The sequence below is a fragment of the Manis pentadactyla genome, chromosome 4, assembly GCF_030020395.1.
Source record: "Manis pentadactyla isolate mManPen7 chromosome 4, mManPen7.hap1, whole genome shotgun sequence".
NCBI lineage: Eukaryota > Metazoa > Chordata > Mammalia > Pholidota > Manidae > Manis > Manis pentadactyla.
The window spans coordinates 187,151,523-187,177,341 of NC_080022.1; the positions used below are offsets into that span (position 1 = coordinate 187,151,523).

The 25,819-nt window shown below is 54.2% G+C and overlaps 2 protein-coding genes across 25 annotated transcripts in view; one reads left to right on the forward strand and one right to left on the reverse strand.

Moving 5' to 3' along the window:
• Positions 1–1,806: 1,806 nt before the first annotated feature.
• On the reverse strand, positions 1,807–5,009 carry SOCS3 (suppressor of cytokine signaling 3). The gene is made up of 2 exons (XM_036910417.2): positions 4,733–5,009; positions 1,807–4,187 (listed from the first exon to the last, which is right to left on the reverse strand). The coding sequence occupies exon 2, from the start codon at positions 4,088–4,090 to the stop codon at positions 3,413–3,415; it is 678 nt and encodes a 225-aa protein (XP_036766312.1). The 5' UTR covers positions 4,091–4,187; positions 4,733–5,009; the 3' UTR covers positions 1,807–3,412.
• Positions 5,010–15,275: 10,266 nt separating this feature from the next.
• Positions 15,276–25,819, forward strand: part of PGS1 (phosphatidylglycerophosphate synthase 1) — a 59,357-nt gene continuing 48,813 nt past the window's right edge. For 14 of the 24 annotated variants that reach the window (XR_008997499.1, XR_008997500.1, XR_008997502.1 and 11 more), the window contains exons 1-2: positions 15,277–16,337; positions 24,521–24,710. Coding sequence is in view for 9 of the 24 variants with exons in the window: in XM_057501760.1 (XP_057357743.1) it covers positions 16,195–16,337; positions 24,521–24,710 (333 nt within the window). In the remaining 15 variants the exon portion in view is untranslated. Of the gene's footprint in view, positions 16,338–24,520; positions 24,711–25,819 lie in introns of all 24 variants that reach the window. The other 10 variants (XR_005029868.2, XR_008997503.1, XR_005029866.2 and 7 more) reach the window with 2 other exon arrangements.

The following is a 25,819-nucleotide window of genomic DNA, read 5'->3' on the forward strand; positions in this document are numbered from 1 at the left end:
GACAGAGAAAGGTGTGGGAAGAAGGCTGAGTGGACATCGAGGGAAAAGGCCAGGGGTCTTCCCACGAACCTGTTCAATCTCTGTGGCTGGGGAAAGCATCTTCCTCCAGGGCCAGAGAAGGCCAAGGCCTCGAGTTAGTGCCCTCTGAACACAGGACACCCTGGCTCAATAGCTGCCTTCTGGGCTGAGTACGGGTTGGGAGTTGGTATGCCCAGGTTCTGAGGTCCGTGGAGGCCGTCATCCCAGCAGGAGGGGAGCTCTTTCCGTGGAAGGCAGATGGTGGCCGGCTGCAAGCCCCAGGTGCCGGGAAGAGCCTGCAGAAACTTCCCAGGCTCTCATCCTCCCTTGAGGCCTAGGAGCCAGTCCCCACTGGGTCCCTCCCCCCCACCCCGACCCCTGCTGTGGGAAGGTGACCTCACCTGGGTCTGCATTCCCAGTTCCAGAGGTCGGGGGTGGGGGGTGTCCTCTCTGGCATGGTTCCTCTGTGCTCTGTCACAAAGTGGTCCCATGCCTGGCCTGGCCCTTTCTAGACACTTGGGTTACTTTTCCAAAAAGTCCAGGAAATGGAAAAGAAAAACAACTTTTATTTACTCTCTTTGTTGCCTTTTGGACACTGATTCCTGGAGCAGCTTATCAGGGCTGGGAAGTGGGTCCTAGCATTTGTTTCATGCATCTGGGGCCCAGAGGAGGGGATGGGGCCCCTGACCTGGGGATAACACTCATCTCTCCAGCTGTCAAGTCTGGGGGGTTGGGAGAAGAGGAAATGTGGAAGGAAAATGTCACAGAGAAGGTATTTCTTTTGTTTGTTAGCAGAATCCTAGTGCTGAAACCCCAGAGTAGTGGGAGAAGGGTTCCTAACTTCCTGGCTTTGCTGGGGAGACCCACCTAGGGGCCACCATGGGCGTGTACTTAGTGCTTAGGGAGGCAGAGAGTTCATGGGTTTGGAAATCAGATGCTCCCAGGTTCCAGTCCTGTGTCTTTCCCACATCCCAAAGTGGTGTGCCTTGGGTAGGTTGCTTAACCTCTGTGAACCTGAGTGGCTGCCCCAACTGAGTCGACAAATATTTACTGAGCACCGTGCTAGGCATCAGAAGGGAGCAGTCCAAGCCCCCCCCCCGCCATGGAGCTTGCAGTTGTCTGAGAATATGAGGGTGTTAATACTTGCCTTACAAGGTTGGGAAGGTTGCCCCAGGTAGCTTCTAAGTGCCCGGGGGGTAGGAGAGACTAAAAATAGATGAATAGATGGGTGCTTCTATTGGGAGGCATGTGGCCCTGACCACTGCTCAGACCAGGTCTCCTAGGAATTGTGAGGGAAGCTAGGGGTGTGGGGAGGCAGTGCCTCACCTGCTTGCAGGCTTTGTACTAGGATTACCCCTTCCCCCACCTCCCCTGAACCCGCTGTGCTGAGGTCCCGGGTCACCGCCAGGACCCTGTAGTCTGGTTTTCTCGGAACACCTCCCTGGCAAGGGGCAGAGCACCTCGAATAGCTAGGAGCTTCTAAAAGCTTTGACCACAGCACAGCTTAATGCCTGCAAGCCCTTTGAAGCCCTTCCTTCAAACTTGCTTTGCATATTTTGGTCAGATCTGAATCAGACTAGCAGGAATTACCTCTCTCCTACAGTCTAGGTGGCTGTCTTAGCTTGTCAGTGACGTGGAGTTGAGTGTGATTCCACAGCGCTAAGGAGCACTAGGGCAGCAAGGGGGCAGAGCCACCAGCCTCTGCAGCGCCCTCCCTCCAGCCCTCAGGTGCAGTGTGGGTGTGGGTGAAAGAGAAAGCAAGGCCCCGGGGAAAAGGTTCGAGTCATGTTTTTCATTAAAAAATAGTGCTCTTTATTATAAATTACTGAAATGTTTCTTTTTTGAATATAAATATAAATATGTGCAAAGTTTGACTTGGATTGGTATTTTGTTGAGTTCTTCAAGCATCTCCTAACAGCCTGGAAGGCTTGGGTGGGGGAAGGGAGGCAGACTGGAGGTGGAATCTTTATAAAAGACAGAGTGATTGAGGCAGATTGTAAACATTATTAAAAACAAAAAACCAAAATAACAAAAAAAAAAACCCCACCCCAACACAGCTGCCCCATCCGGCCAAATACCTGACACAGAAAACATTGTGTTTGTTTAGTTTTCCCCAAAAGAGAGCAGTTCCAGGTAATTCCATCACTGCTACATTCCTGTAAATTTTCACTGATCAGTGCTATTGCAGAGTGGGAGCAGCCGGGGCGGCAGGTGCCGGGCCTCTCTGTGAGGTCCTGCCTGTGCCCCCCACCCCCAGGTGAGGAGGGAGAGCTGTGCAGGGCCTGGGGGGCTGTGGGACCTGGTGGCTCTGTTCTGGCCAGAGCCCAGGTACCACAAGACACCTGGGACTGGCCAGTACCAACTGGGCTAGCATTCTTCCAGTGCTCAGCTGGAAGGCATGGTTTTCCCCCTCCCCATGGTGAGTGGCCGGCTGGGTGCCCTCTGAGAAGCCCTTGGCCTCTGCCTAGATTGGCTGAGCGTGTGGCTTTTTGTGTGCCAGTCCCTATCCATGGGACAGGGAGCATTTAAGGCGAATCTCCTAGCCAAACCTAGTCAGGAGGCACAAAGTAGACACCCCCATCTTCTCTGTCGGGGACCTGGGGTCAAAGATGGCTCATTTCCTCCGTCCTTCCCCCACCCCCTGGGTGCTGAAAGGTATAGCTTGGGTGGGGAAAGAATAATTGACCAGCCCATCTATTCCACTCCCCTTCCAAATGCCACTTCCCCCTTAAAACGGGGGAAGGGCCCTGGACTCAAGGGCACTAGATGGAATCTAGATAGTTTCCTGTGGCTGTCCCAAGGGGAGGGGGAGAAGAATGGTCCCCTTTAGGCCACCCTCTGCCCTTCTCCCCAGAGGAGGAGCATACAGCCACCCTCACCTGGGCCGGGCAGTGGGAGTGGCACTTCTTGGGGCCAGCCTGCAACCCCTGAGGGGCCCTCTCTCATCCACTCTTTCGCAGGCCCCAGACCTGCTCAGGTTTAAAGCTACGTTTTAAACCAAATCAAAGAGCAAACAAGTTCCGTTGGAAAGTTTGAAGATTCCCCAGAGAGTTCTCACTAGTTCAAAACTCTTGCAGTGTCCCCTTTGGAGATGCAGTGGGAATCAAAAAGCGAAGAGAGCAAACCCACTGCTGTGGCGGCTGTTGTCCCACCGAGCACTGGCTCCTCTGGAGAAGCAGGGAGGAGGGGTGCTCAGGTGGCCCTCCCTGTCCGTCAAATGCATTCCAGGTCCTGCCTGCCCCTTTCTGCAGGGGGGAGGGCCAAAGGGGGACCCCTGTCCACCCCCTGGCTCACCCAGAGCAGGGGGACTCCCGGGGCTGGATTCTTGTGCTTGTGCCATGTGCCGCGGAGGAGAGGGGACCAGGCCCCTCGCCTGGCCCCTGCCCCTGGCTCTTTAAAGCGGGGCATCGTACTGGTCCAGGAACTCCCGAATGGGCCCAGGCAGTTGGGTGACTTTCTCATAGCAGTCCAGGTGGCCATTGACGGTCTTCCGACAGAGGTGTTGAAGAGTGGCCACGTTGGAGGAAAGGGGCCGGCTCAACACCAACGGGATCTTCTCACCTCCCGAGTAGATGTAATAGGCTCTCCTGGGGGGGTTGCCCGGGAGCGGCTGGGCCGGTGGCTGCTCCGGCTCTTCCGAGGAGGGTTCAGTCGGTGGCGAGGGGAGGGAGGGCGCGCCAGGGGGCGGCATGTAGTGGTGCACCAGCTTGAGCACGCAGTCGAAGCGGGGCACTGGCTGAGAGCTCCGGGGGTCGCTCTGCAGCGAAAAGCTGCCCCCCTCGCACTGGATGCGCAGATTCTTGGTCCCCGACTGGGTCTTGACGCTGAGCGTGAAGAAGTGGCGCTGGTCTGAGCTGTCGCGGATGAGAAAGGTGCCGGCGGGCTCCGCGCTGAGCAGCAGGTTCGCCTCGCCGCCGGTCACGGCGCTCCAGTAGAAGCCGCTCTCCTGCAGCTTGCGCACTGCGTTCACCACCAGCTGGTACTCGCTCTTGGAGCTGAAGGTCTTGAGGCGCAGGCTGGTGTCCAGAGGACGGCTCATCCCGGCGGCGGGAAACTTGCTGTGGGTGACCATGGCGCACGGAGCCAGCGTGGATTTGCTCGGCGGCGGCGGCGGCGGCTGCAGCTGCTCGGCGGCCTCCGCTCAGCGGCAGCTATCGCATCCCGGGGGGCTGCGGGGAGGAAGGCGCGTGCCGCGTGAGTGCCCGGAACACTCCAGTGCGCCCAGCCAGCCCCGGCTCCCCTGCCTCCGCCGAGCAGCCAGGGCAACCCCAGTGCCCGAGGCCCCCGCCTGGACCCCAGTTCCAACCCAGGCACCCGGCGGAACCCGCCCAGCCCCCCGCCAGCCCCTTCCCCAGCGCGCACTGGGAGGGTGCCGAGTAGGAAACTCGGGCGCGGAAGTTGGGTCTCCAGGAGCGTGGCCTGGGTGGGGAGCGGCAGAGGCCCCCGGGACTCTCTGGGCGCCGCTCAGTCCGGTGGCCCCGGGCGGCGGGGACGGAGAGAGAAATCCGAGGCAAGGGGGTAGGGAGGGGACTTGAGAAACCCCAGGGCCCCAGCCTGGGTATTCCGGGAACCTGGGATCTCCGGCTGCCATCCGCTCCGCACCCTACCCCGTCCCCTCCCTGCCGGGAATGGTCTTGGAAGGGGAGGGGAAACCGGGAAGAGCTCCCGGGACTGGCCAGCCCCCACCCCTCCACGCCGCTCCCCTCCTTCCTACCTGGTCCCAAACCGAAGTCTCCGGCCTTGGGGCTGCGCCTCCTACGGTCCCCGAGGCGAGGCAGCGGCGCGGCAACCAGAGGCGGCCCGCGCTGCGCCCAGATGTTGGCGGCCGTGCAGTCCACAAAGGGGCCTCGCGCGCGCGTCCCTCGGGCCTTGCCGGGGCGCCCACCCTGTCCCCTGAGCGTCCCCGGGCCGGACGGGCGGGGACGAGGCGAGGGGCCGCGGCGGGAGCTGGCCGGACGGGCGGCGGGCGGCGTCGGAGTCGCGGCGGTGGCGGCGGCGGCGCGAGAAGTCCAAGTCGGAGCCGCCGCGGAGGCCGTGCTCGCGGGTATATACCCGGCCGCCGCGCCCCGCCCCCCGATTCCTGGAACTGCGCGGCCGGCCTTCTTGTAATGTTTAGTCACTACTAGCAGCAATGAAAGGCTGCGCGCGGAGGTCGAGGGAGGGGCCGCGGGCGGCGGAGGGCGGGCCGCGAGCCGGGCCAGGACCGGCAGGGACGCGCGCAGAGACAAAGCGCGACGCGAGGCGGCCAGGGCGGCCGGCGGGCGCGGCGCCAGCCCCGGCGGCGCGTTCCTGGCAGCGGCCCCTCCCCCGCGCGCGCTCCGCCCCCAACTTCTCATTCACACTTTCCTCCCTCCCTTCTAAGAAGGCCGGTTTCTGGCAGAGGCGGGGGTGCCGCTCCGGGATCGCGGGCAGTTCCTGGAGGCCGGGCGGGAGAGGCTCCCGGCTCCCCTTCCCCTGTTCTCGGACCTCACAGGGACACCCCCTCGCCCCCACCCCGGGCCTGCCGCAAGGAAGTGGGGACACCCCAAAGCCGGTTGCGAAACTGGGTCCGGACCTGAGAGCTGGAGGCGGGCGGCGGCAGTCACCTGTGGGTATGTCCCCGAGGAGAAGCTGGGAGTCCCAGGGGTGGAAGGGACACAGCCTGAGTAGCAGCTGACCGGCCTCAACCCATCGGCCCATAGCCAGCTTCTTTGCCGACGCTGACACGGGTGCCGCCTCCCACCACCAAAACCCCAAACACAAACAACCGCTTTCACACATCCGGGTCTGCAAACCTGCGTGGTGAAGCGTGGGTCCGGCCAGGTGCTCGTACGCCGGGGGACTGGCCCGAGAGCGAGCGATGGCCGCACCCCCTGTCCAAGGGTGTCCGCTAGAGGGCGCCCTGGGGTCTCTTAGATCCTGGGGAGTCTGGCGCTACTCCCCGAGCCCTGGAATGCGACCCGAAGGGGGCGGTGGGGATGCTCGCTCAGGAACTGGGGCGGGGGACCTTCTCGGGGGACCGAGGAGAATCTACATCACAGGCTGGGCTTAGATTCGGGAATAAGAGTCCAGTAGGGGAGGATTTCCAGAAAGCTGTTTTCAGTTCCGCTCACTTCCAGATGGCCCAGCACCGCCCCGAATGAGTGTGGGGGTCTGATCCCTCCCTGGGGGTGAGAAAAGGCCTTGGCGGAGCTGAACGATGGATTTGCCCTTGGTCGTGCTGTCATGGATGTGGGTGGTATGGACTGACTAGGGCCAGCTTTATGAAAGATGCAAAGTTTTACCGTCTGTTCCCAAACAGGCAGTGGGGTTCTGGAAACACCTGAGAACCAGCTTGAGTGGCACTTAGATTGACACCCCTCAGGACACAGGGGCTGTGGGCTTTGGGCCCTCCCACCACCCAGATGCCACACAACTGGAGATAATGAGTTGGAGAGGAGGCAGGGGACGCCGAGGACAATGGGTGTCCTGGGAGTCTTGAATGCTGACACCCAGCTCCTTTGCTTCTGGGGGAAATCTGTGCCAGCACCTTTCTCCTCCATGGATGTTGGGGCACTCAGTAGATTTGAGCAGGACACCCAGCTTCTCAGGGGTTCAGTTTTGCCATCTTCATAATAGGAATAATAACCTTTTCCCATCAGATCTAGATTAAAAAAACAAGAAAAGATTGTGCCAAAGGTTCTTGAAGTGGAAGTCCTGTGATTTAGTCCAATTCTCCCTTTGGGTTCTGTTAGGAGAGAGGTAGGAGGAAGTCTCATAACTTCTGCAGAGGGGGAAGTTGATTTATTCAACACATTTCATAAATAGTGGGCTCTATGATCCAGGCCTTGTGTTGGCATTGAAATATAAAGATGAATAAAAGCTGGTCTTTGCCCTCAAGATGCTTGTGGCCTAATGAAAGGATTCTCCTCCTCTGTACAATCAGGAGTTCATTTTCTCTCTCCTCCACTGATTAGTAGGAGGCTGCACCATGCCCATACATTTCTGTGCTAAGCCCTGTGGAGGACAAGGAAGACCCACAAGGAATAGCCCTCGAATGAGTAGATGAGAAAGTGCTTTGTAAACCATAAGGCTCTGACACGAATCAGGTTCGATCCCCCATTCCACAAACCCTGGGAAGACAGCTGTGCTGGGTCTCTTGAGGCAAGAGACATGGGACCCCCAAGTGACGAGTGCCGTGAGTAAAGGGTGGTTGTGATCATGATCCTGGGAGACTGTGGTAATTCTTTTTTTGAGGGGGGGTTGGGAGAGGGGGGTTGAATCAGGGAGATAAGGAGGAAGAAACAGCCCCGGAGCTCCAGGAATCCCATTCTGGTTGGAGAGACCCATACCTCTGAAACACCTAGTTCCTAATGTTGACAGCATGGAACCCACGTGAGCTGTTCAGAGGGAGAGCAGCAAAGGCTGCGCAGTTGGCAGGGAGCTTAGAGTGGCCAAGAGTACAGGGACGACTTAAATAGCACAGAGGAGGGGAGGGATCAGCAGGCATGCCTAGGGCACAGAAAGGGGCTGCCCCGACTGCCAGGGCATGCAGTGGGAAGGTGGGCCTGGGCTCCCTGCAAACTGGCTCTGGAAACTGAACTGCTGTCCTCCTAGTGGCCATATGATTTTGGACAACTTACTTCCCCAGCAGTGCCTCAGTTTCTTTAGTTGTAAAATGGGCTGATAATAGTGCTTACCTCATCTAATGTGAGAACTAAATGAACTAATGCATGCAAATGCTTAGAATAGTGCCTTGCACATATTAAATGCTCAATGCATGTTAGCTACAATTATTTTTAAATCACCAGGGAGTCTTTGGGGAGACAAGGCAGTGCTGCAGTTTGGGCTACAAGGGGGTGGATGTGGCCACAAACTGCTTCATTTTTTGGAGAGCTATGTATCTCCTATATAAGACACATTCCAAAAAGCTGTTTGTCTCTCTCCAAACAGTTCAGCCAGCCACCAAGTTTCTCTTCGACTTTCTAATACTTCCAGGAGTCTCCCACTGCCTTTGGGGTGACCCAGACCTCTCAGTGAGTGTGTGTCTAAGGCTCTCTGCTCGGTCTCAGCTGCCACTGCCCACCTGACACCTCATGTTCCAGGTACCTGGAGCTCCAGGCTGTCTCCAAAACACTCCCCAGACCTGGGTTTTGTGTGTTGGCTTCCTGCTGGGTGGAACTACCTTCCGTACCTTGACTGATTTCTCCTTTTCTTTCAGGATTTGGCAGAGACTCAGTCTAAACTTCAGGATAACTCTTTCCACATAGACCAGTAGGCTCTGACTGCTTGTCCAGCAAGAACCTTGAGGAAACCTGTTTGTCCTTGAGGACTATGTTTGATTTTTTATTTGTAAGTCTAGAGCCTGCTATAAAGAAAGTGCTCAATAAATCTTCAAATAAGGGAATATGTTGACTTCTGTTTTCCATCACTTTTGGATACCACCAACTGCTTTCTTCCAGAGTATGTTAGGGGCTCAGGAACGGATGTAGAGATGGGATAGAGGGTGTGGAAGCCCCATGTGTGGCTTGGGGGAGATTATTAGGCCTGCTAGACTGAGGACAAAGGGAGTGCAGACTCAGACGTGCCCACGAGAGATGCCGGAACCGGGGCAGCCCTGAGTCTGTGCCGGTCCTCTCCTTCCCTGCCTGCTGACGGCTCTCAGGGAGGGGCATCCCCCAGGCGCTCTGTCCGGCACAGCACCATTTTCCTTGCTAAGGGATTTAGAGACTTCTGCCTTTTCCTAATCTCTCCCTTTGCAGAATTTCTATGAAGTCAGACTCCTATTTCCAGGCAAAGGTGCTTGGTCATAAAGATAATAAAGATACTAATTCACGATGGTGGGGAAGTACACCATAGTTCCTTCCAGCTGCCTGTGGGGCTGTACTTACTCACGGGGTGTGACAGATGATGAACTCTTCCCCAAACCCTGCAGATGGGAACCCCGGTGCCCAGGGGGTGGTTGCTGGAAGCTGTGGCATGGCTTAGTGAACACAAGGGCCCATACTAACCCAGATGATCTCCTTGTCCTCCAGCCAGCCCAGGGGGGCGGGGGGGGGGCGGGGGGCAGGCGCTAAGGTCGCCATTATTCAAAAAACTGTGTTTGCAGCTAGATGGGTTAGGAAACTGCCTCAGACCACAGAGTTGCTCAACCCTATGCCCTAGGCCTCCCTCTGTCTTCAAGACTGGTGGGCTTTCTACAGCTCCAGGAGGCAGGCTGCGTTTGACTGCCTAGTAGGCTCCTATTAGTGATTGCACACTGATCGGGCTTCACTGCGTACAATTAGCTGGCTAGGTTTGGGGATGCCAGAGGGGCAAGGCATCTGGTTTCTTCCCTCCGTAGCTTCTAGTCCACTGAGGCTAGTGGGAGGAGAAGGGCAGGAGGCAGTGGGCCCCTCTCTCCTGGCCCCCTTCCCCTCGGCCACTGGGAGAATACGCCGGGGGCCTTGCCCCTGCCACCCCAGCTGGCTTTCCCAGGGCTGGGCTTCCTCGAGCAGGCCTGCCCTAATGCATCTGACTCCCTCAGCTGAAGCTGCCCACTGTCAGGATGGATAGTGGGGGGCTGGCCTCCTTGAGGGCAGGGCTAACGCAGAGATGGTCCTTCCAGTGCAGGGGGAAAGATTCTGGGGTCACATACCAGGTTGACCCTGATTTCTCTCTTTCCTGCTTTAGACAATCCCCAGGGGCGGTCCAGGGAGGCCGGGACAATGGCCTGTGGCGGGAAGCAGCATTCCAGTTTGCAGGCCTTTGTTTCTGCCGGGAGGGGCCGAGGAGCTAATGAAAAGGTTTGTGGCTCTGCTGTCTGTGAGCAGTGGAGGAGTTCTTTCAAGCCTGACATTCCAGGCCCAGCCGGCCTCTGGCATTTCCCAGAAAAAGTGCCGAGGGAGGGAAAGAAAACACTTCACCAACCCACCCACCCACTCACTACACCCTGCCTTCTCAGATTCCTGGGCCCCTCTGGGGCTGGGTTGGCCCACTGCCCTGACTCCTACCTGGGGGGCCCATTCCTCCTCCCACAGAGGGGGTCTGGGGTGGGCCTGGGGAGAGACTCTAGGACGGCGCAGAGTGGAGAGCTTGTGGGGAGCAGCTGGGTGAGGAGGGCAGTTTCCTCCCACCAGCTCCAAGAGGAGCCACCGCTCCAAGTCCTGAGCCGGACTTGGGGGTAGAGGAGGGGATTCAGCTTCCAGCCAGTTGTCTCCTCTGACCCCAAACCGACAAACCGTGCTCTGTCCGGGCTGGGATGGGAATAGTCGCCCTTTGCCCTGAAGTGGCCGCTGTGCCTGCACCCGCGCCCGGGGAACAGACACCAGGGTAGCGGGCAGTTCTGGGAAGCTCGGCTGCGGTGAACCATCTGGGCTGCAATGCAAAGGAGGTCTGGCCCTGTGCCTGGAGCTAAAGTGGCAGTGCCCAGGAGAAGGAGAGCAGGCAGAGGGGGGGTAAGGGGATGGGCCCTGGGCCCCAGAGGCCCTTGGGGAGCCGAGGGCTGATACGGGACTTGGTGGATGAAGCTGTCCGGCTCCCTCTGCAGTGAAGCAGATGGCTGGTCCCTGGAGCAGGGCAGCCAGGAGCCGCTGGCCCATGGGGCTCCTGGGTGTGCAACAGAGCACCTGAAGTGACCTCCCGTGGCCTGCACTCAGGCTCCCTGCAGGGGTGGGTCTCTGGGGCCTCCTGAGTTCCCCACCCATGGGTATGACAGGGTTAGGGAGATCCCTGGCTTCTTTGCCCTGTGAAGCACGCCCTTTATCACACACTGATTTTTGGTCAAGTTCAAAGGGGAAATGATATTCCCTCCCTCTGGTTCCCAAGTTCCCCCCAAACCGCAATGGCAGGGAAGTGGGTCAGGAGTGGGAGGTAGGAGTCTTCGTCAGGGACAGTGGGGCAGTGCTTGGGTGCGACATTGTGCGGCCCTTCCCACTCCTCCCTCCCACACTACTCACCTGGCCTCACGCTGATGCTATGGAGTCTCTTAACCCAGGATACCTGAATTGCCCCCTCCCCAGGATTTCATAATTGTGAACAAAATGCTGGTGGTAGTCCAGACTTCTGGGGTAGGAGGATCCACCCAGAGTTACTTTGTGCTCTTGCAAGAATTATTTTACAAAAATCATTCATTTATTCATGCATTTAAGAGAGTTATTATTGAGTACCTACTGTGTGTAGGAGGTTGAACTGTGCCCAGCATTTCTCAGTCTGGATCCTCATGGAGCTTAGAGTCTTTCCAGAAGGTCAAGAGTCTCACACAATTGATGTCTAACCATTTGGTGGTTAGTTAATTTAGACTGTATTAAGTGCTGTGAAGGAGACATCCTGGGGGCTGTGTGAGCATATTATGGGGAACCTAAACTATTGAGGGGGACAGCTGAGAGAATTCCCCAAGGAAATGGCATATGCAGGCTGATGCAAAGCTTAGGTCTGAAGAGGTCACTTGGCCTCCTCAAATCTCCCAGCTCTAGGGATCTGGGCTCTGCTGCCAACATCTTCAGCTGCTTACTTCCACCTCCTTCCCTCCCTTCTTCCCATCCTCCCTCTATCCCTCTTCCCCACTTAAGGCCTCAGCACCCCCTCCACCCCCACCCCCAACTTCTAAGCTCAGGAGAGCTGGTCCAGGCACATTCTCTGAGTTCTAGAACTTAGTAAACTTAAAATGTGTTTAACTAATAGGTAACACAGTCCCACGCGCAATGCTCAAAAGGTACAAACAGGTAAACTGTGCTCTTCTATTTCTCTGTCTTCCCATGCATGGTACCTGGGACTTTTTTTATAGACCAAAAGATGCGTGGGAAATGGCAGGCTGCAGGCGGAATGTAGCCCATACGTGTATTGGTTGACCTATACAGAACTAAAAAAAAAAATTTCGAGACATTTAAACATCTGGAAATTTCACATGCATCTGCACACGGGGCTTTTTTTGGAAAAACCGGAAGACCTGTCCTGCATTCTGGCAGGTCTTTGTTGACCCGTCTGATAGGACACAGTCTCTCTGGCAGGGCCCACCTGCCGGGAAGCCTGCCCTCCCTTTCCCCCCCTCCCTGCCGGGAGCTCCAGGTGCTGAGGCTGCAGCTGTCCCTGGCCTCCTCCTCTCTAGGCTAGGGCAAGAGGGCCAATTGACTTTGGGGGATTTATTTTGAGTCTCTTTCCTAAATTCTAGGACATTGGAAATAAATTAAGCCTGGGCCAGGAGTCCAGAGCCTTCTCTCCCTCCTGCTTGGGCCTGGTCTGATTTGGCCTCATCTTGAGCAAGGCTTGTCCTGAGCAAGACTCAGATGCCAGCCCCAGGGCACACTTGGCTGCTTGCTTTGATTCACTGTAGGGCTAGGCAGGGAGAAGCAGGGGAAAGCAATGCAGGGTGGGGTTGCCAGCAGCTCGCCCCGGCCACCCAAGTGGGGCTCAGGGAACCCCGGATTCCCTGGGACATAACTGGCCACCGACCGCTGTGCTTCCCCACGCGTTGCACTCTTGGATCACGAGGAGGCACGCAGCGCTTCACTGGGGTGGCGCTGGCTGCCTGCCATGCCACAAGAGGCCGAGATTCCCCTGAAACTGAGAGCTGCATTTATCTCACCAGTGACAGAGAAACAAACCAGCATGCTCTGCCCAGGAGCATTTCCAGAAATTTGGGCTCTGGCTTCTTGTTGATGAAATGCCAGATTATCCTGGGCTTCTTTGTGGTGAGGGAGCCATTGAGCAATAGGTGTTTTGTTTTGCAGATGACAAGATTTTTGACATTGAAAAGTTTAAATGATAAATGCAAGAACCTTGACCCTCTCCCCACCCCTACCAGTGGCGAGGTTGCTGTTTTGAGCTTTAGTGCTTGGCAAATTTGTTTTTCATGACCTTCAGCTCCTCTGGTCCTCCCCACAGTTCCAATGGCCTCAGGCCCCTCATCTTTCCCAGTTTTAGAGCCATTCAGGCCTGGCAGGCCCATGCCTGGTACATGGCTGCAGCCCTGGGAAAAGATGTTTTCCAAAGCATCTAAAGAAGTTGGCAAACTATGGTTCACAGGCTGGTGGACTGTTTTTGTAAATAAAGTTTTATTGGGCATACAGCTGCACTCATCGTATTGGTAGTAGCTGCTTTTGCACCAGACTGGAGGAGTGGTCACCCAGACCAGCTGGCCCGCAAAGGGCCCCCTTTGGGCCCTCCCAGGGAACATCTGTGAAAACCCTGCTCTGGGGGAATGGAAGCCTGCCCTATGCCGGGGAGGGCTGTGGTCAGGTCTTAGTTTTTGGGGAAAGTGTATCAAGCCCTGGAAAAGGTAGGACTAACAGTTGTGTGAGAATATATCCCAGGGGAGCATGGAGTCAGGAAAAGGCTGGCTGCCTGAAGGGTCATATGGCTCAGGTACGCCAGCCCCCTAAGCTGCGTGGTTTGCAAACTGGTCTGTGGCAGCCGGTCAGTAAACTCCCAGGAGGCCAAGCCAGTGTCACCCCCACCCTCAGTGGAATAGCCCAGACCAGGTGGTTCCCTCCTGCAGCCCGAGGCTCCGGAGTTTGTCGCCTCCTGCCACGTGTGCAGTGTGGACGGAGCTCATTCCTGTTGCTGGGTCCTGTTCAGGGCGCTCAGAACACACAAGGCTCTATGGGGCTCACCTTCTGGGGATGGGAAAGAGCGGGACAGGCAACTAATAAGACCAGGTCACAGCAAGTGATAGGAAGTAAATGGAATCTTGTTATGGGGCCAGGAAGGTGCTTCTAAGGGAGGGACAGAGCTCAGAAGGATGAGGAGCTAGGGGAATATGCTTCTAAGCAGACGGACAACAAATGCAAAGATCCTAGAGCACCACGTGTGTGGGGAGTTTGAGGGGTTGAGGAAAGGCCAGGCTGGTGAGGCTGGGCAGTGATGAAGTAGACGAAAAAAGGGAAAAGCAGGCGGTGGCCCCAAGGGTGGCTTCATCCTGGTGCCTAGGCTACGTTCCCTATAAAACTAGAGTGTGGTCCTCAGAGACAGCTATCAGCCCCTATGCCAAGCCGACACAGGAAAGCTTCTCTTGAATTTACTCACAGCCCTATGTTTGAGAGAGACCCTTGTGCACAAAGCAAGCTCGGGGAGGTGGCGCCTTCTCGCAATGGCGTGATTTTCAGTTCAGGGAGTGAATCACACAGACAGTGAGGCACAGGCCCTTGGCTCAGGATTTCCTGGTGTTTCCTGCCTGGGAGTGCAGCCCCGCTATCAGGGGTAGCAACCCACCACTCCCTGACGTCAACTCTCCTTCCAGTGAATGGGTTTCCTTTTCCGTTTGAGAAGACACGGTACCTGTCATCGGTCCCATGGCTCCTGTCATTCTAGCCCTGGCACCTCCTGTTGGGAAGGTGAAAGTGGGACTAACCAGAGGGCAGTGGGTAAGGGGCACTCAGCAGATGGGCTCCCGAGCTGCCAGGAGACCTCAGAGGACAGATGCCTCCTGGTCCAGGGCCATCAAGGTGTGAACCCAGAACTCCCAGCAGCAGTAATGGCATCGGCCCCAGCCTGCCAGCCCCCCTGGCACTCCGGCCCAGCTGTGTCATCTGAGAGTGCCTTATCTCTTCTTACCTGTTCTAACTGGCCAGGATGAGCCCTCCTGGCGGAGTGTTTGTGCTGTCATCATGTAAATTTAACCATTTTAAAAATTGCCCAACCTCTGAAAACCATTATTTAAAATTTTTGCAACCTCTAAATGTGCATGTCCTAGGGCAAAGTCATGGTTGCCTCATTCTGGTTGTAGCTCTGACTGTGTCAAACTAGCCATGAAGGCCACAGGCTCTCGATGTGTGGCTTCAGAAGAGAGTGGGTCATTGTCTGCTGTCTGTACTTATTGTAAATACTAGTTTGAGTTACCATGTTATCAATACCCTTGTGCGTTGCTATCATTTATTTAAGACTGGAAATTCCCAGTGGGAGTGTACTATGGCTGTTCGTCTCACTGAATACCTCAGTCAGCAACCACCACATGCAAAAAGAAGCTGCCAGCAATTTTCAGGATGGTTTGCATGCTCCCGTGGTCCACATGGGCTCACCACTGAGCACTGTGGTATAGCCATTCAGCAGCTTGACTCTACAACTATCCCGAGCCAGGTGCTGTGCAAAAGTGGAACCATGCAGTGGATGGTCTCATTCTAGTTACTGGAAGTTAGGAAATTTTGTGATTCACCACTTCTAACTTGGAAGAGTTGAATCAAATGCCACCATGTTTTGTAAAACTGCCCAAACTTAAAGGAAAAATTAAAATCAATTTGAAATACTCGTTGATTGTAAACAATTTAGAAGTTCTTGAATAGTGGCAAATAACCAATGTTAACATTTCAGTGTATTTACTTTCAGTCCTTGTGTAGAAATGCACACTCCGTCTTTCCAATTTTTAATTTTTCCAAGGGGATGAACTCCTTGGAAATTTGCACTTTACACTTCATGTCATGAAACATTCTTCTAGAACATAATTTTTTATGGATGCATGGTCTTCCAACATTGTAATGTACCTTGGGTTACTTAACCAACTCTCCCAACTGTTGATTGCGTCCACATTTTCGATACCATGAACAATGCTGAGATGTACATTCTTGCAGGGAATGTGTAATTGATTTCCTTGGTATAATTTGGTAGCGGAATTCAGAATGTTTTTTATCCTATGTGTCCATATCCTGTGAACCTCACAACACCCCCCTGGGATAAGTAGGATATGATTATCTCCTACAGCTTTTCCACTTTCTAAGTCTCAGCCCATGTGGGCCCATCAAGGAACCACATGTTACAGATGAGAATCTTCTCTCCTGCCCCTCTCAGAATGCTGCACGTTTTCCTCTTTAAAATGAGCTACAGGAAGGGTTCTTGACCACAGGCTTGAGCTCCTTCAGCTTCCTTGGGGCTAGAACCGCACATCTGCAGGGGCCGTCCGGGCGCATCAGGACGGAGGGTCTCGGTTCGGGGCCCAAAGCTTGGCTGAGCTGCCCTGGGCCGTGGAGCTCGGGCGGCGCGCAGGGTTGACACGGAGGAAAACGGCCCGCCCCTGGCTGCTGGGGATTTCCCGAGCGCAGGTGACACACAGCTCGGCGCAGCGGGCGCAACCCCGCCGGGGCATCCTGAACTCCACGGCGGGGCCCGGAGCGCAAAGCTCGCACGAGGACGCAGGGCCGGCGCCGCGGCTGCACCTGCGCGCACCCCGCGTCCGCGCGCCCCGTGTCCGCGCGCGCCGCTGTCAATAAAGTTGTGTTGCGCCGGAAGCGGAAGCGGAAGCGGTGAGTCTCCATGGCGGCGGCGGCGGCAGCGGCGGCGGGGCCGGTGTTCTGGAGGAGGCTGCTGGGCCTCCTGCCTGGCCGCCCCGGGCTGGCCGCGCTCTTGGGGCGCCTGTCTGACCGCCTGGGCAGGAACCGGGACCGCCGGCGCAGGAGGTGAGGGGCGCGGCGTGGCTGCGAGCGTGGCCGGCCTGTGCCCTAGCGTTGCGGCGAGCCCTCAGCGTCCCTGCGCCCGCGCCGCCGCCCGGCCGGCTCCGCGTCCCCGCCTCGCCCCGGCCTGCCCCGGGGAGGGGCTTCCCGCGCCCGACGGCCGGCTGGGCAGCCGGGGCGGGGCGCGGCCCGTCAGCCGGCCTTCCCTCCGCGGAGCCGGTAGGCGAGCCCGGCCTCTGCCCGCTGCAGCTTGAGCGGAGGGGCTGTAGGTGCGCGCGGGGAGAGGGGCCGAGTTCGCGTGCTGGGTCGGATCGGGGATGTGTGTGTTGGAGAGGCTTGTCGCGAGAGACCGTTTGGGTTCGGAGGGATCTTTTCCTTAAGTAATCCTGGCCGCAAGGTGACTTGGCCGGAGTGATTCAGCCCTGCTGGGATTCTGTGCGTGCAGCCTTTCTCACATCCTGCCCGAGAGGGCTGTGAAGCAATCTTGAGTCAGTAGCACTCAGGCGAGGGAAGAGGAACCACTCGAAACCCCTTTCACACTTTTTAAAGGGCCTGTGTTCTGGAAAAGTACTGAAGTGAGTTATGTAAACGGTGAAGTAGGCTTTGAAGCAATCTGTTCAGGCAGTGGTCTTTCAAAGTAAACATTTGCCAAGAATGCTGACCTAAGAGGCCTACTGCTATTGCTAACACTTGACAACGACAAAAAATCTCTTGTGGGCAAATAGTTTTCTTATCAGAGAGTCTGGTGCCTTACACTTGATCCTTAATTTAAAAAAATCTTAGAAGTGCACCCTTTAGTAGAGTTTGCGTTGACTTGGGTTTTTATCTGTGTTGTTTGGGTGAGACTTGACCTCTTGGCCTTCAGTGCAGATATCTGTGGTCCAGTCATGTGTGCTGTTTCTAGGTATAGCAAGGAACTTGCTTCATACTGGGTTATGGTGGGTGATTTTCAGCAAAAATTCGAGTTTGATTTAGGGGAACTTTTAGGTGATAGAATCAGGGCAGGACGGAACTCTTGGAAACCTGCTGATCAGAAAGGCTCTAAGTTTCACGTCATGAACTCAGTGGGAGTGGTAGCGTAGAAGGGGTGGCCTTTCTGTTTTCCATAGTTGGTGCTTAACAAGTCCTGTTCATTCTAGTGGGTAGTGAATTCAGGTGACTTTCCATGTCCTGACATCAAGCCACTGAGAGATTTGGTTTAAAATTTCAAGAAATGTTCTTTCCTGGTAGATGAGCTGTCTAGGCGATTTTGTTATTTCCGTGTATATGTTTAAACTACGAGAAACACTTCATTATTAATCACTGTTTAACATTGGAATTGTGTACTAAAGGATGTGGGGGCACTCTCCATAAATACTTAAAAAAAAAGACATTCCTCTTGAGTGCTGTTTTGCTGGTAGAGGGACCGTGTGGCAGTGGGGGTACTCTCAAAGTCCTTTTGGGAAGGACTTAGTATCAGGGGAGGGAGTAGGTGTGACTTCATATTTCTTTTTGATTAAGCTGAGTTTTTTCTATGGGTCACCAGTAAACCAGAAACCCAGTTAAATCACGAACACTGGAACACAAATGTTAGAAATCTGTGTTTTATAATCCTTGGAAATATAAGCCTATGTTAGGACTTTAGACAAATGCTTTGACCCATATTATCACAATAATTAGTTTTCTGACCCTTTCTTTGCCTTACTCTGTTTGCAGACTTTTTTTTTCTAGTTCTTTGTGGCCTTGGTGTTTGAGGTTTCTCATGTTGTCTGGCCACTCACCCTCTACTGGTTGCTGACTTTCATTTCTTCTCCATTGTTCAGTTGCACTTCCCAATTCCTCATTCCACGAATGATGTGGTTTCTTGTAACTCTGATCATTGATTCATTGATAATCGTTCTGTGTAGTCATGAACTTAATTTATTTTAGGTTTTAGCTTGCCAGTCTGACTCAACGGTTGGAGTGCCTGCTGCATGCTCATGGCCAGCGAGGGGGACGGTTCTTTCATGTGGTGGTTTCCTTTTAGAGAGAGAGAGCCATAGTGACAGAATTCTACTGAAAATTACTTGTAACTAGTGATCTAGAAATATGGCTGTTTTTCTCCTAAGCAGGCATCTGGCTTATCGTCATGGGCTGCTGGATCCGTTCGTGTACTCCTCGTGTGTACCGAGCACTGCTGTGCTGCACTAGGTACTGAGGAAGCAGACAAAGACATAGACCCACCATCGAGATGCTCAGATACATAAACAGACAACCTTAGTAATGTAAGGTAGAGGGTTATGGCAGCATCTAAGGGGCACACTAGACGTTCACAGAAGATTCCTGACAGTGGTGATCTGGGAGCTGTGTTTTGGAAGAGTGTTTAAGGAAAGATAGTGAGTGGTGTGGGTTGATGATCGTACAGTAGCAGCCGCAGTGGGGCAAGGCAGTTCTAAGGGCCCACAGGCATTTACAACATTACCAGGACTTGACCAGGGGCAATGAGTTGGGAAGGCAGGGAGAAGGAGTTGCTGGGAGGCGGTCAGTCCTCTGGGTTGAGATCCAGGGAGTCAGGCTGTGAGATTCCCTATACAATGTCCTTTGATCATGGTCTAGGCCTGAGATGGCAGGGCTTACATGAAGTCAGGGACAGTGGGAAGACCAGAGGGTTGGATTGGAATCTGCTCTGATGGGTGTGTGTAGGGGAGTGCTAAGGAGGTGGTCAGGTTTCTGACTTGGATGACTGCATGGATGGTGGCACAGTTCATTAAAACAGAGTAAATCAGGTTTGGGGGATGGTAAGGTGAGTTTGGGGCATGTTATTTAGCATCCAGGTTCCTCCAAGTGTACTTAGTTGACTGGCAGATCTGGAGCTCAGGAGAGGGAGATAGAAACTTCAGGTAGTTTTTTTGGAGTCATCAGACAATACAGAATTGACTTGTTGTTTGTACCTAGTGGGAAATGTGTCAAGGGGGCGATAGTTCCTACTCTTGAGCTGGCCTGCCATACAAGGAAATATTTTTTCTGTGGCCTCCTTTAAAAAAAAAACACAACTATTTTCAGTTTGAGCTATATGTGCAGAAAAGTCTTTATTTTTGAAACTCAAGTCCTGTTTTTTCTATTCTAGGAGCGTGTCTGTGTTGGAGTGGGGGTGGTGAGGGGTGTCCTAACTTCCCTGAGTTCTAAGAGGGAAACTGATAGTCAGCAGACTGTTCTTTCAATTACGTTTTCTTATGTTGTAATGGCAGGACAGCATACTCTGTTCAACTTGTTAGTAGTTTCCAGAAATTACTTTTTCTTTGAACTTCCTGACGCTGGGATCCAATTCTCTGAACTCACTAGAGTTTAGCAGAGCCATCTGTTGGTTTCTTTACGGCAGTAGAAGGGTGGGAGGGGAATATTTAGAATCGAAGCATAATTTTCCCAGATAATTCAAATTTGATCTTGCAGGGAATTAAAATAAGATAGGTGCATGACTGACTTTTAAACTGTAGCTTTATGAAGTTAATATTGACATGAGTATCCTGTGAGTACGCTGCAGCTGGCACCGAATCAGGCTCGTCAGCCAGTTGTGTGCTCCTAGATAGACAGGAACTAGCCTGGGATTAAAGTGTTCTGATAGATAATCCACTTGTAAACATATGCTCTGGTTAATGTAAACGAGTCCTTTTCAAGGCTGCTGGGAAGTCAGGCTGGTCTAAGCCTTTGGATTAGTAGAACATGTGATTGGTTCCCGTCAGGCACTTTGATATTCCTGGTGCATTTGGCTACCCGAGGTGTATTGTGGGTTTTAAGTATTTTAAAGTTCTGGCCCCTCTGTGTAATCCATTTCCTTTTGGGCAAGCCCAGAGGGGAGTCATCTGATCAGTGTGTAGCCAAATGCCGGCAGCCCTGGCCTCTCGTGCGGGACCTCCTGGGGGAGTTCAGTGGGCCGTTGGGCTTTTGTAACCTACAGGAATTCATACTCATTTCCCTTACCCGGAGCTGGGCCTCGCCTTGGTCAGGAAGGCTGCCTGCTGTCGGCTTGCAGGAAGTATGTATGGCGCCTTGTGTAGTTTCTCGAGCTTTTCTCAGGAGGTGCTATGACTTGCCTTTTCTGATCAGTTCAGTTTTTTATGTTTAAATGTGCATGACTGTGGGGTGTGTGTGTGTGTTTTTCTTCAAAAGTAGTTTCTGACAATATTGCAATAAAGTGAGCTCAGTTTCATCTAAAAACTTTTTTTGTCGTTTTGTACAGATCTGAGTGGGGTCCAAGCCACAGAGTTTGTACCACAAATCTTATCTTAAGAGTTCCAGAAGAGCCCATGGGCCTTCAGAGCACGACTCTGAGCCCACAATGAGGGGCATGTTATTACTGCCCTGTGCATGGTACTGGGCACAGCAGCTCTGTACTGCCCATCAAGGACTTGTGGCGAGTGTCTGAACAGTCTTCTGGCATCACTGTACTCTTTGTTCAGAGACCCACATACCCTATTTTGAAAGACCCTAAGAAGTTGGCCCTCTTGTGTCCCCAGGGGAGTAGGCTGCAGAAGGGACATGGGGAGGTGAAGTGTGGACATGGGTGTGATTCATGGGTGTTTACCTTTTTTTATTGGCATCTCTCCCCTGACCATGTGGGAGTTTGGTTGGACCTCCAGGCACATTGTTGCACATCCAGACAAAGGAAAAATGCAAGGTGTGGCGGTATTTTTCCGTGAATTACATGCAGCTTCACAATGTCTGGTGAACTGGAAAACTCCTGTCTCCCCATGTTCTCTGGGCACCCTTTGTCTCTCAGTGTGCTCAGAGCCCCTCAGCAGCTCCTCCACTCTCCAGGTTTCAGTTTGGTGGATTATTCTGAACTCAAGGCCCACTGCCTTCCCTGGCCTCCCAGGAGGGGCGTGGGTGCACTGACCAGGCTAGGACTGCCCCGTGGGCCAGGTAGGCATCCACTGCCTTTGCTTAGTGGTGGCCTGCAGTGCAGGGGCTCAGTGACAGAAGCACCCCTAGTCAAGGCAGTTCCCATGTGGATTCCCTTAGAGGTGTCCCTGCGCTCTTCCTGAGGCTCTCTGTGCTGGCCCACCCCTCTCCCCTGAGCTGCTCCCTGGGTGGAAGAATGGGGCCGCCGTCAGGGTCCTCAGTGCTTAGGCCCAGCCCACTCCCCAGTTCAAGGGGTTTGCCTGCACACGGGAAGCTGGCACATGGCTGAACCTTTACCCAGAGCCAAGTGTCCTGTGGGTGGCCAGAAACTGCCCTTTGGAGAGGATGCCAGGCCCATCTCACCTTGAGAACTGTAGGCTGAGGATGGCTCCACGGTGGGTCTGCTCTCATCCCTGACCTGGCTGAGGGCTGCATGTGAAGTCGTTTAGCCTGCCTGAGCTTGGATTCCGGGCACCCCTTTGTTCCTGCCCTGGCCTTGTTCTCCAAACTGCTGATGGTCCAGAGCACCAGAGGGGGCCTTCAGAAGGGCCATGCTGGCAGAACCTCACTGTCTGGTCCCGCCCCACCGCTTTGTCCTCCATGTGACTAGAATGGGAGCTAGGTGGTACCTGGAAGGAGAGGCTTCAGAGACTGTGCCCTGGATTAGTGCTCATAATGGGCAGCATGACACGGCTCTGCTTGTTTGGTAAAGCGATTGCAGCTCCCTGCCGCCTCAGATCTCGGTGGTTTCTGGCCTGGGAAACCTCCCTGGAGGGAGGGGCACTGCGTGTGCAGGTGGTCTTCCCTGGAGATGGGCTGCAGTCAGGACTGCTGCTCGCTGGGCAGCAGCTGGTCTTAGAAGGTTCCCAGCAGCTCCCTTGCAGAGAGCTGGAGCCAGTGCCCGAGGGGTTCTGGCTGAGGCGAAAGAGAAAACAGCGCCTCCGAGGAGCTCCAGAGAAGCCAGCGGTGTGCGCTCACGGGCTGGCTGAGGCGCTTCCGTCAGATCAGGAGTCCCCCGTCTAGGTGTGGTCTCTGGGCCTGTGCTGTCACAGGAGGACCTTCATAAAATTCTTCACTCCTTGTCAAAGCACCTTCCTCTTTGGAACGTAAAAGTGCCGCTCGAGGCTTGGGTCTCCTCCACCATGAATTCCTGAAACCTAACTGGCTCTTGGCGCCTTCTTCTCTCTAACAAAAATAAACCTGTCTGTACACAGATTAAACAGAAAGCCAACGAAAAAGCCCTCAACAAATCTTGGCCTGAGGCCCTGGCGGGACATTCCCAGGGAGCGCTGCCCAGGGCGGCCCGGGTGGAGGTGGCCATGGACCCGAATGCCTGTGTGGGCTCTTGGCCAGTGTGTTCTGTGGACTGGCTGTTGAGACCCCCTGGGCTGTTCTGGTGATGGTAGTTTTTGCCATTTCCTGCCTCTTACATTGGTTCGCACCTCTCCTTGCTGGGGGGACCCCCTCCCCACTGCCCTGTGTTCCCTGCCTGAATCCTGCTGTTTTTAAAGTCCATTGAAGGTAGGGTGTCGTGGACTCCCCAGGAGCTCAGTCATCGCCTGCTTCCCTTCGTGATCAGGGGAAGCACATGAGCTGTAGATTTTGACCTTTATTTAATTGATTTTGACATTTTTCTTTTGTGTGTGTCTTAGATGATTTCAGGCAGTAAGCTTGGGAGGCCACCAAGCCTATGGGAGGCAGGGGCCGTGCTGGCCCCTCATTCATGCCCCCCACGGTACATGATAGGTGCTCACGCGCAGACCTGCCTGAGGCCCGGCTCGGCGGCTGCTCCCTCCCGGGTTGCCGTGTGTCAAGGAGGGGCTTCACCTTCCTTTTTGGGAGCTGCTTTAAGTCTCTTGGCCCATATGAAGGCGAGGGGGCTGACTGTAGGGCCTGGGCGGGCAGGTCACACCTGGCTCTTTTTCATGAGGTCTGAGTGGTAAGTGCTCTGAGGCAGGCAGGAGGCTGACCTTAGGCTGCTGTGGGGTTTTCTGCCTCCAGCTGACTATATTTAATTAATGAATATTAGACTTGGGCTCCCTTTGGGGCTCCAGATCGATAGATTGTTGTACAACTTTCCCATTGTCTTGGGGTTTTCTGTTGGACTGAAGGGTCTTCTCTCTGGAAGTTGCCTTGAGCACAGCAGGAGTATGGTCTACAGTTTGGGAAACTGAGGCAGCAATCCCTTATTTATGTGTCTAGGCTGTCATTTGCATGCTGCTGTCATTTGCATGCTGCTGTTCATGGTCTGGAAGCCAGGGGAACTCAGTAAGCTGATGCTGTGACCTAAAGATGTTCACCACCTCTTCAGAGCCAGCGGGAAAGCAGCTGTGAGGCCCGAGACCAGTGCCCGTCTTCCCAGGGTCCAGGGAGCTGGTACCTTGCACCCGCTGACTAAAGTTTTCTTGGCAATGAATGGTCTGTCACCAGTAGGTTTTCTGGGAACCACAGCTGTGGGCCATCTGGCTCTGTAGGGACATTTACAAACCCTGGGAAGATTCAGCACTTTATCATGAGGCAAGTAAATGAAATCACCTTCCGGGAATTTAAAGCCTATTAGGCCTTGGGTGTTGGAGCGTCCTTTCCACACAGCCCCTCTGGAAGCTGTGGTGAGAGGTCACATGTGGAAGCATGCTTCCCTCTGCTGTGTACTGGAGTCCATTTCAGGGCCGGTTTGAGGAGCTCTGATGTGCAGGTGCCTCCCCTGCCATGCAGGTAGTCCAGTCACCAGTGGGTGTCAGAGGGGAGCCGGCCAGGTGCAGCCTGGCAGGATGGGTCTGGTGGTAAAGGGGCAATTCTTGAGATGACTTCCTCTTTCCCAGCCACTTCTTGCCCCAGCTTTTTTCTCCTTATCTAGGTATTAAAAAGAAAACTTAATTTTCGGGGTCCTTCCCTAAATGAAAGCTCTGCGTATGTCCTCAGTCATACAGCTGGGGGTCTGGGTTGCGGTCTTCAGGCTTGTCCCAAGCTTGCCCTTGTTCTAGGAAGCCTTTGGCCGCTCTCTGCAGATGGCTGTGTCAGGAGTGGCCGTGTAAGCACGCCGTGGCTTCTGTGACTTTCCCTGTGGCTGCCCCAAATCTGCGGCTGTTTGGGATCGACTTAAAGTTGGGGGTTTATCTGTGGGCATTGGCACTTGGCTCAAGGTGCCCAACTGATAGGGGCTGAAGGCAAAAAAAAACCTTTAGCAGAGTTAGACTCAGGCTCCCTTAAAATGGTTTAGAAAATCTGAAATTGGTCCTCCAAAACTTCCGTCTCCCCATTCCCCCAGTAGCCAAGAGAGACTCTGAGGAAGTGTTTGAGAAGCATGATCCTTTGCATGTGTCTTCAACCAGGTCACCATGGCTGCTGTTGGCTCCTTTGCTGTCCCCAGCCGTCCCCCAGGTCACCTCCCCACCTTGCAGTCTGTGTCCCGAGGGCGTGCACAGGTTCCAGTGGATCAGAAACCTGGTTCCCGAGTTTGGAGTCTCCAGTTCTCACGTCAGGGTGCTTTCTTCCCCAGCAGAGTTTTTTGAGCTCATGAAGGTAAGTCATGTCTGAAGGAGAGAGAGGTGGGTTAGAGGTTTGAGTTAGAGGCTCAGGGGCATATAGTGGGGTGAGTTGTGGGCAGAAGCGCCTTCTGTTCTGGAAGTTTTGATGTCTGATGAGCTTATTCCTGTGGGTTCTTCTGTTAGGTTTGAGCTTCACAAATGGTTGAGTTGAGCCATGATCTGAACTGCTGCCTCGTGGCTGATGTCTCAGGTAGCCTGGCTTGAGCACGGGCACATGAGGGCCAGGGCCTAGATTTCTATTCTGTGGATAGATGGACTTCTTTTGTTTGTTGATGGAGATGTAGACCCCTGGAAGGGAGCTTCGTGAGGACCACACAGGTATGTCTCTGCTAGAGCTGTCTGGGAGGAAATGAACCTTACTCTAGTCGGCATACGGTGCACCACTGCTTCTGGGAACATCTCCCGAGCACAGTGGTGTCATCTTGGTGGAGGCAGTGTACAGGTAGTGAGGACCCAGTGACCCTTAGGTAGGCTTTGGTTTATAGGAAGAGGTGGAAGGCTCTTGCCTGGAAAATTTGGACATCTGGTGTTAGGCCTTGGAATCCTGGTTCATTTCTGCGACTTTATGTAAAGCATGTGCCCTCTCCCTCCTGGGATGCTGAACTGCCTCTGGGCTCAGCTTTCAGTACTCAGTTGCTCATGGCGTGTCTGGTTCTTCGTGGCTAAACTGCTGATTGGAATGAAGTAATTCAAAGCTGTTAATTTTTATTAACGTGAATTCTCTGGGTTCATCAACCCTTGGTGATGCTAGAACTAAGGAATGGTGAGGTCGCAGAGGTGGCATGCCAGGGGGGATAGGAAATACCTGTAGAGGTGTGTTGTCTGAGCCCTGGTTCCTGTGACACTTGCACACTTTCTCTCCTTCTGCCTGTTGTTCTGTTAACCCCTATGGAGCTAATTTCTGGCTGGCTTATTCCAGGACCCATGTGAGTGTATGTGTGTGTGTGTGCATGTGCATACCCTATCCCATCCCGACCCTGTCCCGTCTGTCCTGTGGGTCCTTACTGTTTAGAACTGATGCTGAGGTGGTTTGCTCTTTGCTCCAAGTTGGTTCTCTGACTTAAAGAAGCAAGTTTCTCAAAG

Excerpts from the sequence above, each read along its gene's own strand:
- SOCS3 (XM_036910417.2), bottom strand. The coding sequence starts at position 4,090 with ATGGTCACCCACAGCAAGTTTCCCGCCGCCGGGATGAGCCGTCCTCTG.